General features: G+C 55.3%; 1 protein-coding gene across 6 annotated transcripts in view; it reads left to right on the top strand.

Annotated features, from left to right (window-relative positions):
- OGFOD3 (2-oxoglutarate and iron dependent oxygenase domain containing 3) overlaps positions 1-12,468 on the top strand; it is a 28,868-nt gene extending 16,400 nt beyond the window's left edge. The window contains exons 8-10 of one of the 6 annotated variants that reach the window (XR_675565.5): positions 3,957-4,080; positions 7,810-8,053; positions 9,852-10,162. Coding sequence is in view for 5 of the 6 variants with exons in the window: in XM_009433569.5 (XP_009431844.2) it covers positions 1,213-1,569 (357 nt within the window). In the remaining variant the exon portion in view is untranslated. Of the gene's footprint in view, positions 1-1,212; positions 1,571-3,956; positions 4,081-4,431; positions 5,767-7,809; positions 8,054-9,851 lie in introns of those variants that run through there. The other 5 variants (XM_511762.8, XM_009433570.4, XM_009433572.5 and 2 more) reach the window with 5 other exon arrangements.
- Positions 12,469-14,101: the final 1,633 nt, after the last annotated feature.

The following is a 14,101-nucleotide window of genomic DNA, read 5'->3' as shown; positions in this document are numbered from 1 at the left end:
TTTTTATTAGAGACAGGGTTTCACCATGTTGGCCAGGCGGGCCTCAAACTCCTGACCTCAAGCAATCCACCTGCCTCGGCCTCCCAAAGTGCTGGGATTACAGGTGTAAGCCACCGCACCTGGCCCTTAATAAAAGATTTTAGAAGATAAAAGTAAAGCACAGCTAATACAAAGAATGGTATTATAGTAATTCTTTAAGGTTGATTTTTATGGTGTAGAAGCCATGAGTTCCCTTCATACAGTCAACCTGAATGGAAGTGGTTGAGTGGCACTGTGAGCCCTGGAGCTGAAGCTCAAATAGAAGGTTAAAGCCAGAAAGCACATGGCTGGGGAGATTAGGACTCTTGCTGCCCCACCGTGCCTGCTGTGACAGAGGAAGGAATGGCAGTTAGATGACCAGCTTTCTGTGCCGTGTGACATTTGTTACTAAATTATTCTTCAAGGGCAGTCTTTTTTTTTTTTTTTTTTTGAGATGGAGTCTTGCTCTGCCACCCAGGCTGGAGTGCTGTGGCGCGATCTCAGCTCACTGCAACCTCTGCCTCCCAGGTTCAAGCCATTCTCCTGCCTCAGCCTCCTGAGTAGCTGGGATTACAGGTGCGTGCCACCGCGGCCAGCTAATTTTTGTATTTTTAGTAGAGACGGGGTTTCACCATGTTAGCCAGGCTAGTCTCGAACTCCTGACCTCAGGTGATCCACCTGCCTCTGCCTCCCAAAGTGCACTCTGTGCAGTTTCAGTTGTAATCAGAAGGAGACAGAGATTGCAGTTATAATCTGCAATCAGCATCTGCCATCTTGGCGCTCTGCTACTTGGCATTAAAATGGTAAACCCAGGGCCGGGTGCGGTGACTCACACCTGTAATCCCAGCACTTTGGGAGGCCGAAGCGGGTGGATCATGAGGTCACGAGATCGAGACCATCCTGGCTAACACAGTGAAACCCTGTCTCTACTAAAAATACAAAAAATTAGCCGGGCGTGGTGGCAGGCGCCTGTAGTCCCAGCTACTCGGGAGGCTGAGGCAGGAGAATGGCATGAACCCGGGAGGTGGAGGTTGCAGTGAGCCGAGATCACGCCACTGCACTCCAGCCTGGGTGACAGAGCGAGATTCCATCTAAAAAAAAAAAAAAAAAGGTAAACCCAAGGGAACAGGAACAGCGAAGGAACCCAAGGCCTGGGACTGCCTTCAGTCCTCCTCTCTCCCTCTCGGGCTGCAGTGTCGGGAGCAGCCGGCGCCACCGCTTTGCCGTAACCACTTTAACCACTTCCTTTTTCACGACTGCACGGCACTCACCGGCCTTCCGCCGGCACAGACAGCGGATTCGCCCTGGTCCGGTCGCTCCCGGCTCCTTCCATGGCCCCCGACCGAATTTTGTCTGCTCATCAGGAAACCAAAGTGGCGTCTGAAGATCAGTGTTTTTCTAATTAGCAGAGACTTTACTTCAGTGAAACAGAACTGTTTAGAAACCTGGGTGATTTTCGTGTTGTTCTGTGGGGAGCTATTTTGCTATGACTTCTGGCCAGTGTACTTTATTTTAAATTTAGTTTTGAATAAATCATGCATCAAAATTTGAATATTTGAATAAGTAATGCATCCTACAAGATTTAAAAGTCATATATATATATATGTATATAAATAAAGGCAAACCAGTAACCCCCTCACCTACAGGTAACCACAGTCCTGAGATCTCAGAGTTCCTTCTTGAATTTCTCTGTGTGTATAAAAACGAATGCATAAGAATACCGCATTCTGTCAGTTGTAAAGAATCACATTTAAAACAGTTTTGGCAATTGTTCCTTCTTGCCATTGCATAACATAAGGCAGCTGTGGCTGTCAGATCATGGACCCTGGTGTGGTTTCCTTTTTACAGAAGGCAGTGCAGTCCGCACGCGGCTTTGCTCACTTGACGTCTGTCTTACTCTGGTCTCCCCAGAATCAGAGCCTGTCACTGACTTGTGTTTGGGAAGCTTTTAAGGGGGGACTCCGGGGGGCATCCGTGAGGCCTGGAGGGGGCAAAGCCCACGGGAGCTGAGCCCAAGGGGCCTCCTGGCAGCTGGGAGGGGCAGGGGGGAGGGAGCTTGACCCACCGCCCAGGGCACCACCTGAGACTGGGCTTCCTTACAGCGGATTATGTGAGGTGGATATTGGCGGGACGGACTGGGGGCTGGGCCCCAGCGTGATCCTGCTCTCCTTCCCAGGAGGACTCAGAGGAGGCCACCTTGCCCAGGTTGGGGGCCCGGTGTCTGCCTTCAAGCCTGGGCTCTCTCCACTGCACAGAGGCTCTGTTGTGTGTGATGTACCTAGCTCAGCGCCCGCACAGTGGGTGTCCAGTTCTGCGCTGGTGCGGCTCCATCCCCCTTCCCTCCCCAGAGTGTCTCTTTCCCTCCATGCTCTGGGTGTGCTTATGACAGCTGAGCTGGGTGAGACGCGCCCTCCCCTTTGCAGCCGGTGTCCTGGCAGCTGCACCTTTCACCCCCAGGGCGTGGCCCCAGCTGGGTTCTGGAATGGAAGCTGAGTGCTGCGACCCCTGAGTGAAGTAAGCCAGTCACGGAGGGACAGATCCTGCCTGATCCCACGTCCGTGGGGACCCTAGAGTCGCCAGGTTCACAGAGACAGAAAGCGGAATGGAGAGGGCAGGACTGGGGGGCGTGGGGAGTCAGTGCTTCCTGGGGACGGAGCTTCGGCCCGGGAGGATGAGATGTTCTGGAGAGGACGGTGCGGTGGCTGCACAGCGTTGGGAATGTGCTTAACATCACTGAACTGTGCTTAAAAACAGTGAAGACACAGTTAAGCTGGTAAATCTTAGGTTCTGCATTTTATTACAAGTTTTAAAAAGTTTGGGATTGCTCCATTTCTGAAGAAAGGAGAAAAGCGCGTCCACCGCTGCCTCTGGTTCCCATGTGTGGGCAGCGAGGCTGGCACTGGGGGACCAGCCCAGCGTGCACACCCTGCTGGCTGGCCTGCTGCCCGCAGCCTTTGCTGGAACACGGCTGCTCCAACATTTGAGCTTACGGGAAATCCTGGGCAACAATGCATGAGGCTGGAGACTCTGCAGAGGGTTTTTAAAGTTGCAAAGGAACAAATGGCCTCATTAATGGGGCCGACACATGTTGTTAATTTACCTTCTGGAAAATAAGAAGCACAGATGTTGGTGACTCACGCGCGTAATCCCAGCACCCGGGAGGCTGAGGCGGGAGGATCACTTGGGGCCAGGAGTTTGAGACCAGCCTGGGCATCATAGCGAGACCCGCCCCCCCCGCCCCCACCACCCCGCCCCAACCTCTACAAAAAATACAAAAATCAGCCAGGCACAGTGGCTCATGCCTCTAATCCCAGCACCCGGGAGGCCAAAGTGGGTGGACTGATGCCATCTCTACAAAAAAAAAAAAAGAAAAGAAAAAATTAGCTGGTTGTAGTGGCGTGCGCCTGTGGTCCTGGCTACCCGGGATGCTGAGGCAGGAGGATTGTTTAAAGCCAGGAGTTCAAGGTTATGGTAAGCAATGACAGTGCTGTGACTGCACTACAGCCTGAGTGATGCTGTCTGTAAAAAAAGCAATACCCTATTAAAAAAAAAAAAAAGAGGCTGGGTTCAGTGGCTCATGCCCGTAATCCCAGCACTTTGGGAGGCCAAGGTGGGTGGATCACCTGAGATCAAGAGTTTGAGACCAACCTGACCAACAAGGTGAAACCCTGTCTCTACTAAAAATACAAAATTAGCTGGGTGTGGTGGTGGGTGCCTGTAGCCCCAGCTACTCGGGAGGCTGAGGCAGGAGAATTGCTTGAACCTGGGAGGTGGAGATTGCAGTGAGCCAAGATCGCATCACTGCACTCCAGCCTGGGCGATGGAGCAAGACTCTGTCTCAAAAAATAAATAAACAAAAAATAAGAGAGAGAAGCAGCACCTGCCCTGGTCGCATGCTGAGAGCCCATTCTGCCCCCTCCTCCCGGCTCTGCCCTCAGGTGACCTACGGCTCCTTCGACTACACCTCGCTGCTGTACCTCTCCAACTACCTGGAGGACTTCGGCGGAGGGCGGTTCGTGTTCATGGAGGAGGGTGCCAACAAGACGGTGGAGCCGAGAGCTGGTAGGAGGCGCGAGCGGGGCCTGGGCGTGGGGCTCCCGGCTCAGGCAAGCACCGTGGGTGTGGGGGGTGTGTCCCTGGGAGCGAGGCTGAGTTCACGGAGCACCTGCTGTGTGCCGGGCCGGTGCTGAGTGATTCCCAGGTCTAGCGCCAGTCCCAACACCCAGGAGGCCGGTGTCTATGGGGCCACATGTCTGAGGTCACTGTCAGTCAGCGGCAGAGCCCCCCTCCACGCCCTGGTGTGTGTCACCTTGACAGGCACCATCCATTTCCCTCCCTGGTGTGTGTCACCTTGGCGGTCAGGGTCTCCCTCCCTCCCTCTCTGGAGTGCGTTCACCTCTGTACCCTTCTCAGAGACTCGCAACCTAAGATTAGACGAGGCCCCAGCCCAGTGTCGGTGACCGAGTGCCCTCCTCGCTGGTGGCTGGAACCTCACCGGGTGGCTCTGCGGTGCCGGCTTCAGAACCCATCACGCTGGACCTTGCAGTCCCAGAGCCCCAGAGCCCCAGCCATGCCCAGCCTGCTGCAGACACAGCAGTGCCAGTGAGCATTTGCTGAGCGGACAGTCGTCCTCTGCTCCTTGAACTTGTGGGTAACACAAGCCCAGATCCTGGGGTGGGAGGGTGTGGGGAGTGGGGAACCCCTGTTAGGGGCCTCCTCAGGTGGAGCCCACGGCCCTGACCCCAGATGCAGCCGAAACTCGCATAGGCCTGGGAGCCCTCTGGACTGTGCCAGCGCCATCCACCCACCGCTGCCTCACCCGTCCCCAGGGCACTGCCCTCACCCCCCACTGCCTCACCCGTCTCCAGGGCACTGCCCTCACCCCCCGCTGCCTCACCCGTCCCCAGGGCACTGCCCTCACCCCCCACTACCTCACCCGTCCCCAGGGCACTGCCCTCACCCCCTGCTGCCTCACCCGTCCCCAGGGCACTGCCCTCACCTATGGGGTGGCCTCTCAGCACGGGTGTTCCTCCTGCCTGGCCGCTCAGTCAGACCAGGGACTGTGTGACAGTCAGGACTTTTTTCTTTTATCTCTTTTAAGATCTCCAGCTTGTTTATTTTGAGATTCCTGTTATTTGTACTTGCCTTTCTCAGGTTAGTTTACGACTTCAGTTTGCAAGCTCAGTTTGAGGGACTCTCTTTCCACGACCACCTGTGGCAGGTGGCCTGAGCTGCCCGGCCACTTCCTGCCATCCTGCCTCCCTCAGCTGCTCCCTGACCACAGGCTGGACAGTTCCTGCTGTAGCCAGTGGCTGGCCAAGCCCACTCCTTGCAGCCGGCTTCAGGCCGTGTGTGCCGCAGCCCTGGGCACAGTCTCCCCTGGTGTGGACTGGGGGCGTTTGGCCTGACTGCGTCCTGGCCTCGCTCTGCCTTCATGTCAGTCGTTCTGAGTCATCTCTGCATTAGGGGAAGGGTTTGGACGTCCAGCCTCTGCAAGCAAGAGCCCAGCCTGTCTGCCCTCACCCCAGAAGTCCCAGTCACAGCAGTTTTGTGGGAAAATGAAAAACTCACAGAGCACAAGACAGGCGTTTTCTTGAGAAGTCAAGCAGCTGAAGCCTCCTGGGACTCGAAATTACACAACTTTTTAGCATATTTTGATCTTAGTCATTTTAAGCATGATAAATACTTGAGTCAAACATTTTGTATCACGATCTTCTTTCAGATAATTAAAACAACCTGTCTCCTGCATGTGTCTGTCTAATTGTGTGTATCTATGTGTTTACCTGTGATTTGATGTCATACATATGTCTAATTGTATCTATGTGTTTACCTGTGATTTGATGTCATACATCTGTCTAATTGTGTGTATCTGTTTCCCTGTGATTTGATGTCGTACATCTGTCTGATTGTGTGTATCTGTGTGTTTCCCTGTGATTTGATGTCGTACATCTGTCTAATTGTGTGTATCTATGTGTTTACCTGTGATTTTATGTTGTACATCTGTCTAATTGTGTGTATCTATGTGTTTACCTGCGATTTGATGTCGTACATCTGTCTAATTGTATCTATGTGTTTCCCTGTGATTTGATGTCATACATCTGATTGTGTATCTGTGTGTTTACCTGTGATTTGATGTTGTACATCTAATTGTATCTATGTGTTTACCTGCAATTTGATGTTGTACATCTGTCTGATTGTATCTATGTGTTTACCTGTGATTTGATGTCATACATCTGTCTAATTGTGTGTATCTGTGTTTACCTGTGATGTTGTACATCTGTGTGTTATCTATGTGTTTACCTGTGATTTGATGTCGTACATCTAATTGTGTGTATCTATGTGTTTACCTGATTTGATGTTATACGTGTCTAATTGTGTGTATCTGTGTGTTTACGTGATTGATGTCATATATCTAATTGTATCTATGTGTTTACCTGTGATTCGATGTTGTACATCTGTCTAATTGTGTGTATCTATGTGTTTACCTGTGATTTGGAGACTTTTTTTTTTCTTTTGAGACGGAGTCTTGCTCTGTCGCCCAGGCTGGAGTGCAGTGGTGCGATCTCGGCTCACTGCAAGCTCCGCCTCCCGGATTCACGCCATTCTCCTGCCTCAGCCTCCCGAGTAGCTGGGACTACAGGTGCCCACCACCACGCCCGGCTAATTGTTTGTATTTTTAGTAGAGACGGGGTTTCACCATGTTAGTCAGAATGGTCTCAATCTCCTGACCTCGTGATCCACCCGCCTCGGCCTCCCAAAGTGCTGGGATGACAGGCGTGAGCCACCGCGCCCGGCCGTGTCGCAGTTCTTACCATGAGTGGCAAATGCTAGTTTTCTTTGTAGGGCAACTTTATCGAGGAAGGCAGAGTCCTGTGTTCGGGGGTTCCCAAGACCACCCTTAGGTCCAGTGACTCACTGTTGGGACTCACAGAACTCAGCAAAGCCATTATACCCTTGGCTGTAGTTTATTACAGTGAAAAGAAATGGATTAAAATCCACCAAGGGGGCCGGGTGGGGCGGCTCACACCTGTAATCCCAGCACTTGCAAGGCCGAGGCAGGCGGATCGTTTGAGCTCGGGAGTTCAAGACCAGCCTGGCCAAGATGGCAAAACCCCGTCTCTACAAAAAATACAAAAAGCAGCCGGGTGTGGTGGCGTGCACCTATAGTCCCAGCTACTCAGGAGGCTGAGATGGGAGGATTGCTTGAGCCTGGGAGGAGGAGGTTGCAGTGAGCCAAGATCCTACCATTGCATACTGCATTCCAGCCTGAGAAACAGAACCAAACCCTGTCTAAACAAAAACAAAAACAAAAAACAATCCAGCAAGGGGAGAGGCCGTGGGGCAGGTTGAGGAGTGACCAGGTGTGAGCTTCCCACTGTCTTCTCCCGGAGTTGGGTCAACAGCTCTTAGTTCTCCAGTAGTGATGTGTGATGATATTCGGGGGTGTCACTGACCAGGGATGCTCGGCCGAGCCTTGGTGTCCAGGTTTTTACTGGGGGGCTGGTGGTGCAGGCACGGCTGGCCTCTGTCCCCAGCCCCTCTGGATATTGAGCTGCTGCTCTGTGGCCCACGTCCCACCATAAGTGACACTGTCAGTGTGGACCATCTCGTGTGGCCCTAGGTCCCCAGTAAACAGAGGTTCTCCTATCAGGCAGGATGTTCTGAGGGCTCAGAGGTCCCCCCTGGGAGCCGGGGCAAAGGCCAGGCCTCTCTCTGGAGGGTGTAGGGTGTGCACCGCCCAGGCCCCTGGAGTCAACCCTTTACCACACAATCCCTATCCTGTGTCCCCAGGATGTTTTTGTTTCCGGGTGATGTCTTGTGGGTTCCAAGAAGTTAATGGACCGAGAGCCAGTGAAGCTGCTGGTGCGAAGGCTGGAGTCAGGTGTCCTCCGGGGACTCACCACCCGCCCGAGAGGGGAGAGACACATGCGATTCTGGAAGCTGAGAGCATTGCTTATTGTTGATTCCTTGGTTGCCGTCATTGCTTATTGTTGATTCCTTGGTTGCCGTGCTGAGTCCTGCTTTAAGGAAGCAGGTGATAATCTAATAGTCATTTACTAAAGAAAGTGCATCTTAGGCTGGGCGTGGTGGCTCACGCATGTAGTCCCAGCACTTTGGGAGGCCAAGACGGGCGGGTCATGAGGTCAGGAGATCGAGACCATCCTGGCTAACACGGTGAAACCACATCTCTACTAGAAGTACAAAAAAATTAGCTGGGCATGGTGGCGGGCGCCTGTAGTCCCAGCTACTAGGGAGGCTGAGGCAGGAGAACGGCGTGAACCCAGGAGGCAGAGCTTGCAGTGAGCCAAGATCATGCCGCTGCAGTCCAGCCTGGGCAACAGAGCGAGACTGTCTAAAAAAAAAAAAAAAAGTCCTTTTCTGGCCCCGTATTGATCTCATCTCCGTCTAAGCCTTCAGTAGTGTGGATGGTGGGTGGTTTCCTGTCCTCCCACAGCTCACGAGGCTCAGCTGTCCTCCATCCTTCCCCCTGTCCTTTGGTGCCTCTGTTTGCAAGATGTGCAGAAACACCAGAGGGCCAGAGGAGACCCTTTTACTGAATGCTGGCAGCCTCCTGAGAACCATGTCTGCCAGCAGTGGAGAGCAGAGAGTGTGGACGAGCATGGGCGACTGAGGTCCCAAATGGCGCGAGCCGCTGGGCCCTCCTGCTTGGTGCCGATGTCTCAGGCTCGATTGAAGCTGGAAGAAACCAAGGACAATGTGTCCTTTAAAAGTGTAAGGTCAGAAGGTGCCCTGACTCCAGCCGACCTGGAAAAGGACGTGTCCTGCCTATCTGGAGGTGGCCCACACGGTCCGGGAAAGATCGGCTGCCTTGCCTGCATCCCAGGGCGCTTCCCGGCCTCCATTAAGAGGTGACCATTGCATCCACGTGATTTCTTTTGCTCCGATATTTCCAGGCACAGTACGACTGACTCCCTCTTGAAGCTAGAATGCCCTGCACACCCGGGATGGACTTCTCTCCCCTTTCAAAGATCGAGTGACGTTTGCAAATGTGAAAGGAAGGAATTGCGTTTCCAGTGGAAACCTCTGAAGGGGAATGAAACTGTCACAGGACGTCAGGAGCCACGTGGGGGAGCGTGGTGTCCTCTGGGTCTCAACGCCCCTTGCTTCCCGCTTGGTGACGGTCGATGGCTGTGTCCGGCGGTGAACGCTTTACCACAGAACTCTACGGTGGGGTAGGCAGCGCCACTTCAGTGTGAAGACAAATGAACTGGCGTCTCTTGAGATAGGCCCCTGCCTCCAGGACCTCTCAGGCCCCGGGCCCTGGTTGCTGCGGTGGAAGCTGCCTGTTCAGACGTCATCTCCATCACCCCTTGAAGGGAGCCGGAGAGGTGTTTGCGAGTTGGATGTTTTATCTTGACTTGTCTTTCCTGATTCTTTGTTAGAACACCCCCAGGGCTTGGTTTTTGTTCTCAACCTGTGATTAGAAATAAGATCCTAAAGCGTCAGACCTGGAAGGCCCATGAGAGCTGAGGAGATCAAATGCCTGGAGCTCGGGAGATCAGATGACCTGGGGTGCCTGGAGCCAGTGGTGGCCTCGTCTGCAGCTCCTTCCTCTGTCCCGCCCACCACAGAGTCCCTGCTGGCCCCGGGGGGCCCCTCCTCCGCCACAGGGCCCCTGAGCATTGCTGGGTTTGTTTCTCCAGCTCCTCCTGCTTCCTGCAGAAGCAGTTCCCAGAGGGGCAATTTCTCCAGCCTGCCTGGTTGGTTGTGTTGATTGGTTATAGTTGCTCTTTCAGGTGACCGCAGACCCTCTGAAGGCTGTGGCCGTGGGTGTGGCTCTATGGCCACCTCTCTCTCTTCTCCTCTCCCAGGTCACGTCTCCTTCTTCACCTCGGGGTCCGAGAACCTACACCGCGTGGAAAAGGTCCACTGGGGCACCCGTTACGCCATCACCATCGCCTTCAGCTGCAACCCCGACCATGGCATCGAGGACCCAGCGTTCCCGTAGCCGGCAGCTGGGCCAAGGTAACTTCAGGAGGGCCCGTGTGGAGGCAGCCGCACCAGTCGTGCGCCCGCCCCCACGTCCACCCGCTCCCGTTGCACAGAGTGCCTTAGGAATTCTCTGATTTTGATTTGCTGACATGTTAATCTTTTCATCCGTGAGTAAATGAAGGGAACCAGCTTTTCACTTCTCCAGCATCATGTGTGCTTGGGCTGTAGGCCTGGGAGCCTGAGGTGGAGGCCAGCTCCTCCCTCAGGAAAGGGACCCAGCAGGACGGGGCACAAGTCCCCATCTGTGAACGGACGGGACTCATCCACCCAGGCCTCGTCGAGGTTCAGCAACCCCCCGGCCCATCAAAGACTGGCTAAAGCATCAGCCATAAATGGGGACAAACGTGGGGCCAGCAGCTTCTGTTCGGGGTCTCGGCATCAGCAAACCGCAGCAGCTTTGGAGAAGGGTCCGTGAGTGGCGGCTCTGGAGGCAGCAACGGGGTCCTTTGGGGTGGGTGGGAGTTCTGCTGGATTCAGGTGGAGGTGAACATCTGCCGTTCCCACAGCCCTGCGTGCACCCCCAATGCTGCTGGCCCACAAATCACCGTGGGCCACGGCCCCACCACACCAGGCTTGGCCCTGTCAGCAGCCAGCATCCCGAGGGCCAGGGTCCGAGTGTCCTCACCAAGGAGGCTCTTGGCGTCGCTGTGCCGGCTCCCATGGGCCTTCTGCTGGGTTGAGGGTAGGTCGTCTCCTCCCCCTTTGCCCTGGCATTAAACTGATGGTCAGGCATTAAACTGATGGTCAGGCTGGGCGCGGTGGCTCACACCTGTAATCTCAGCACTGCGGGAGGCCGAGGCAGGAGAATCACTTGAGGTCAGGAGTTCAAGACCAGCCTGGCCAACATGGCAAAACCCCGTCTCTACTAAAAATACAAAAACAAATTAGCCAGGCGTGGTGGCGCAAGCCTATAATCCCAGCTACTGGGGAGGCTGAGGCAGGAGAATCGCTTGAACCCAGGGGGAAGAGGTTGCAGTGAGCCGAGATCGTGCCACTACACTCCAGCCTGGGTGACAGAGTGAGACTCCATCTTAAAAATATAAAAATAAAGTGGTGGTCAGAGAAGCCCCAAATAGACGAGCTGTGGAGAGGCCTGGGTGGGGTGGCTGGCAGGGAGGGCAGGCCAAGCCCAGTTTCTGCCCACAGTCACCTCGAGGTGACTGTCCAAGGCTTTGGGCACCTTCCCGGGAGGGGGACGGCTGCCCACCGAGTGGTGTTGAAGCCGGGCTCGCCTGGATGCCCTGACCCAGCTGCCTGGGGAGAGCCCTGGGCCCCTCCTCCCTCAGCCCCTCCTGCCTCGGTCCCTCCTCTCTCAGCCTGTCTGGCATAGATCCATGTTCCCCAGCCCCTGGCACAGGTGCCTCTGGCTGGAGGAGGCCCCACCTGTGGCCCAGGAGCTGCTCTGGGGGTTGATAAAGAAAGGGCAGCGTTATTGGGCCCTGGGAATGAGCGGGCGTGAGGCCAGCTGAGGCATGGTGACCCCTGGGAATGAGCAGGCGTGAGGCCAGCTGAGGCACGGTGACCCCTGGGAAGGAGCGGGCGTGAGGCCAGCTGAGGCACAGTGACCCCTGGGAAGGAGCGGGCGTGAGGCCAGCTGAGGCACGGTGACCCCTGGGAAGGAGCGGGCGTGAGGCCAGCTGAGGCACAGTGACCCCTGGGAAGGAGCGGGCGTGAGGCCAGCTGAGGCACGGTGACCCCTGGGAAGGAGCGGGCGTGAGGCCAGCTGAGGCATGGTGACCCCTGGGAAGGAGCGGGCGTGAGGCCAGCTGAGGCATGGTGACCCCTGGGAAGGAGCGGGCGTGAGGCCACCTGAGGCATGGTGACCCCTGGGTACGGGGGACTTGGGGGCCGCACCTCGGTTTGCCCAGGGCCCCTCCTGCACCACGGGCCACATGCGGAGGACGGCGTGGGATAGGCTCCCTGGGTCCACAGCTTCTGCCCGTGTATGGGGAACCCTCCTTGGTCAGGGCTGCGGGCTCTGGGCAGATGGGGCAGGAACCCTGAGGCTCCCGCGCCCTCCCATGGCCTCTGACATGGGACACTGGAGCGAGGCATGATTCTGAAGGACTCCATGGATCTGGGAGGATGAGGCCCATCTCCGGTTGGTGGCCAAAGCCGTCCTTGCGGGGCCGGCTGCTTCACGGACGCTCTCCGGGTCGGGCCGGTGGGCCCCATCGTGGGTGGGAAGTCGCCTGAGCCTGGGCCTCCCTTGAGCTTCTCCCAGTCTTGACTTTCCGGAGGGTCCGTGGCTGTGGTCATGGTCGGGGCAGGTGGAAAATGCTGCATGGAAACCTGATCCTGTCACCTTGGAGTAAATGATGATGTCGCCGGCTTCTCGCCACGTCTAAAGGATAAATGCATTTGAAGAAAGTGGGTGTTGGGTTTGTTATGGGTTAAAGTGCTTTTGAAATAAGTAAATTATTAGTTTGATTTTCATTCTTGGCTACTTATACTATTCATGATAATCACAGAGGTACTTGGACAAAGAAATATATTTGGGCAAAAGCAAGAATTTCCTTCTTTTTTTTTTTTGAGACGGAGTCTAACTCTGTCACCCAGGCTGGAGTGCAGTGGCGCAATCTCGGCTCACTGCAAGCTCCACCTCCTGGGTTCACACCATTCTCCTGCCTCAGCCTCCCGAGTAGCTGGGACTACAGGCGCCCACCACCATGCCCGGCTAATTTTTTTTGTATTTTTAGTAGAGATGGGATTTCACCGTGTTAGCCAGAATGAAGAATTTCCTTCTGAAGTGGGAACATATGGCTCATGCTGGTAATCCCAGCACTTTGGGAGGCCAAGGTAGGAAGATCACTTGAGCCCAGGAGTTGGAGACCCATCTGTGCCACATAGTGAGATGCTGTCTGTACAAGAAACTTTTTAAAAATGTAGCTGGGCGTGGCAGCGTGCTCCTGTGGTCCCAGCTACTTGGAGCTGAGGCAGGACGACTGCTTGAGCCCAGGAGGTCGAGGCTACAGTGAGCTGTGACGGCTCCACTGCACTCCAGCCTGGGAGACAGCAAGATACTGTCTCAAAAAAAAATTTATCATTGAAGCCTGGGCATTTTTAAAAAATAAAAAGGTGGGAAAACACGTGGGCACAGCAGTGAATCCTCACACCCTGGGCTTTGCCCAAGAAGTGCTCGTGAACCTGATGAAAGTGTCGGGTGTGGCCGACGTGAGGCTGTTCCAGGAGCCACGAGGGGTGATTGGTTCCGCTAGAAGGTTCCAGGGAGGAACTGGAGTCTCAGGTGTGTCCTCTGATAAGTGATCTATTTTTAAGTAAAAGTGTTTCATTAAAGTCAAAGATGATTATTCCTTTCAAAATAAAGAATCTAAGAGGGCGAGTCCTGCTGTCGGGAAGGGAGACGTTTCCTGCTTCCGTCCGTGCTCCTGGCCTGGCGGTGGCCCTGTCCCTGCTACCTGCGTGGACAGTCTCCAAGACGCGGCAGCCACCAGAGCCAGGCCCGAGCGCACAGCCGTGCATTGCGAAAGCAAAGCCGAAACACGAGGTCGCCGTATGTCAGCCTGGGGAGTACAGAGCCCCAAGGCTGGGTTTCTTGAGTTGTGCGGAAAGCTCCGTGTACATGTCCCGAGTTCTCACGAATGAAGGGGAGGAAGCCACGAAAGCAGAGGCCACGACGGTGAAGTGGGTGGGGGGTTTCCGGGGAGGGGTTACGGGGAGGGTTCCGGGGAGGGATTCTGGGGAGGGGCTCCGGGGAGGGTTCCGGGGAGGGGTTCCGGGGAGGGTTCCGGGAGGTCTCCGGCTTTCTGCAGGGCCGAGGCCGGGAGGGCCTTGGTGCCGTGTGGGTGTGTGGCCGGGGCCTGTGAGGCCACAGGGTGAGCAAGGAAAGCCGTCCATTTTTATGTATGGGAGACTCGTTTTCAAAGGAAGGGAAACGGGCGTGACCCTCCCATCATTGGTCCCATCCCGGAAGACTCGTCACCACGGCCAGCCTGGAGCTGACTCTGCGTGGTGTGTGGGTCACTGCCAGGAACCCACATGGCAGCCACCTCTCACCCCCCCATGGTCACAGCCCTGGAGTGGAGCGTGGTGGCCTCTGCTCCCTCCA

The sequence above is a fragment of the Pan troglodytes genome, chromosome 19 (assembly GCF_028858775.2).
Source record: "Pan troglodytes isolate AG18354 chromosome 19, NHGRI_mPanTro3-v2.0_pri, whole genome shotgun sequence".
Classification (NCBI taxonomy): Eukaryota; Metazoa; Chordata; class Mammalia; order Primates; family Hominidae; genus Pan; species Pan troglodytes.
This window is presented reverse-complemented; position numbering and strand designations above follow the sequence as displayed.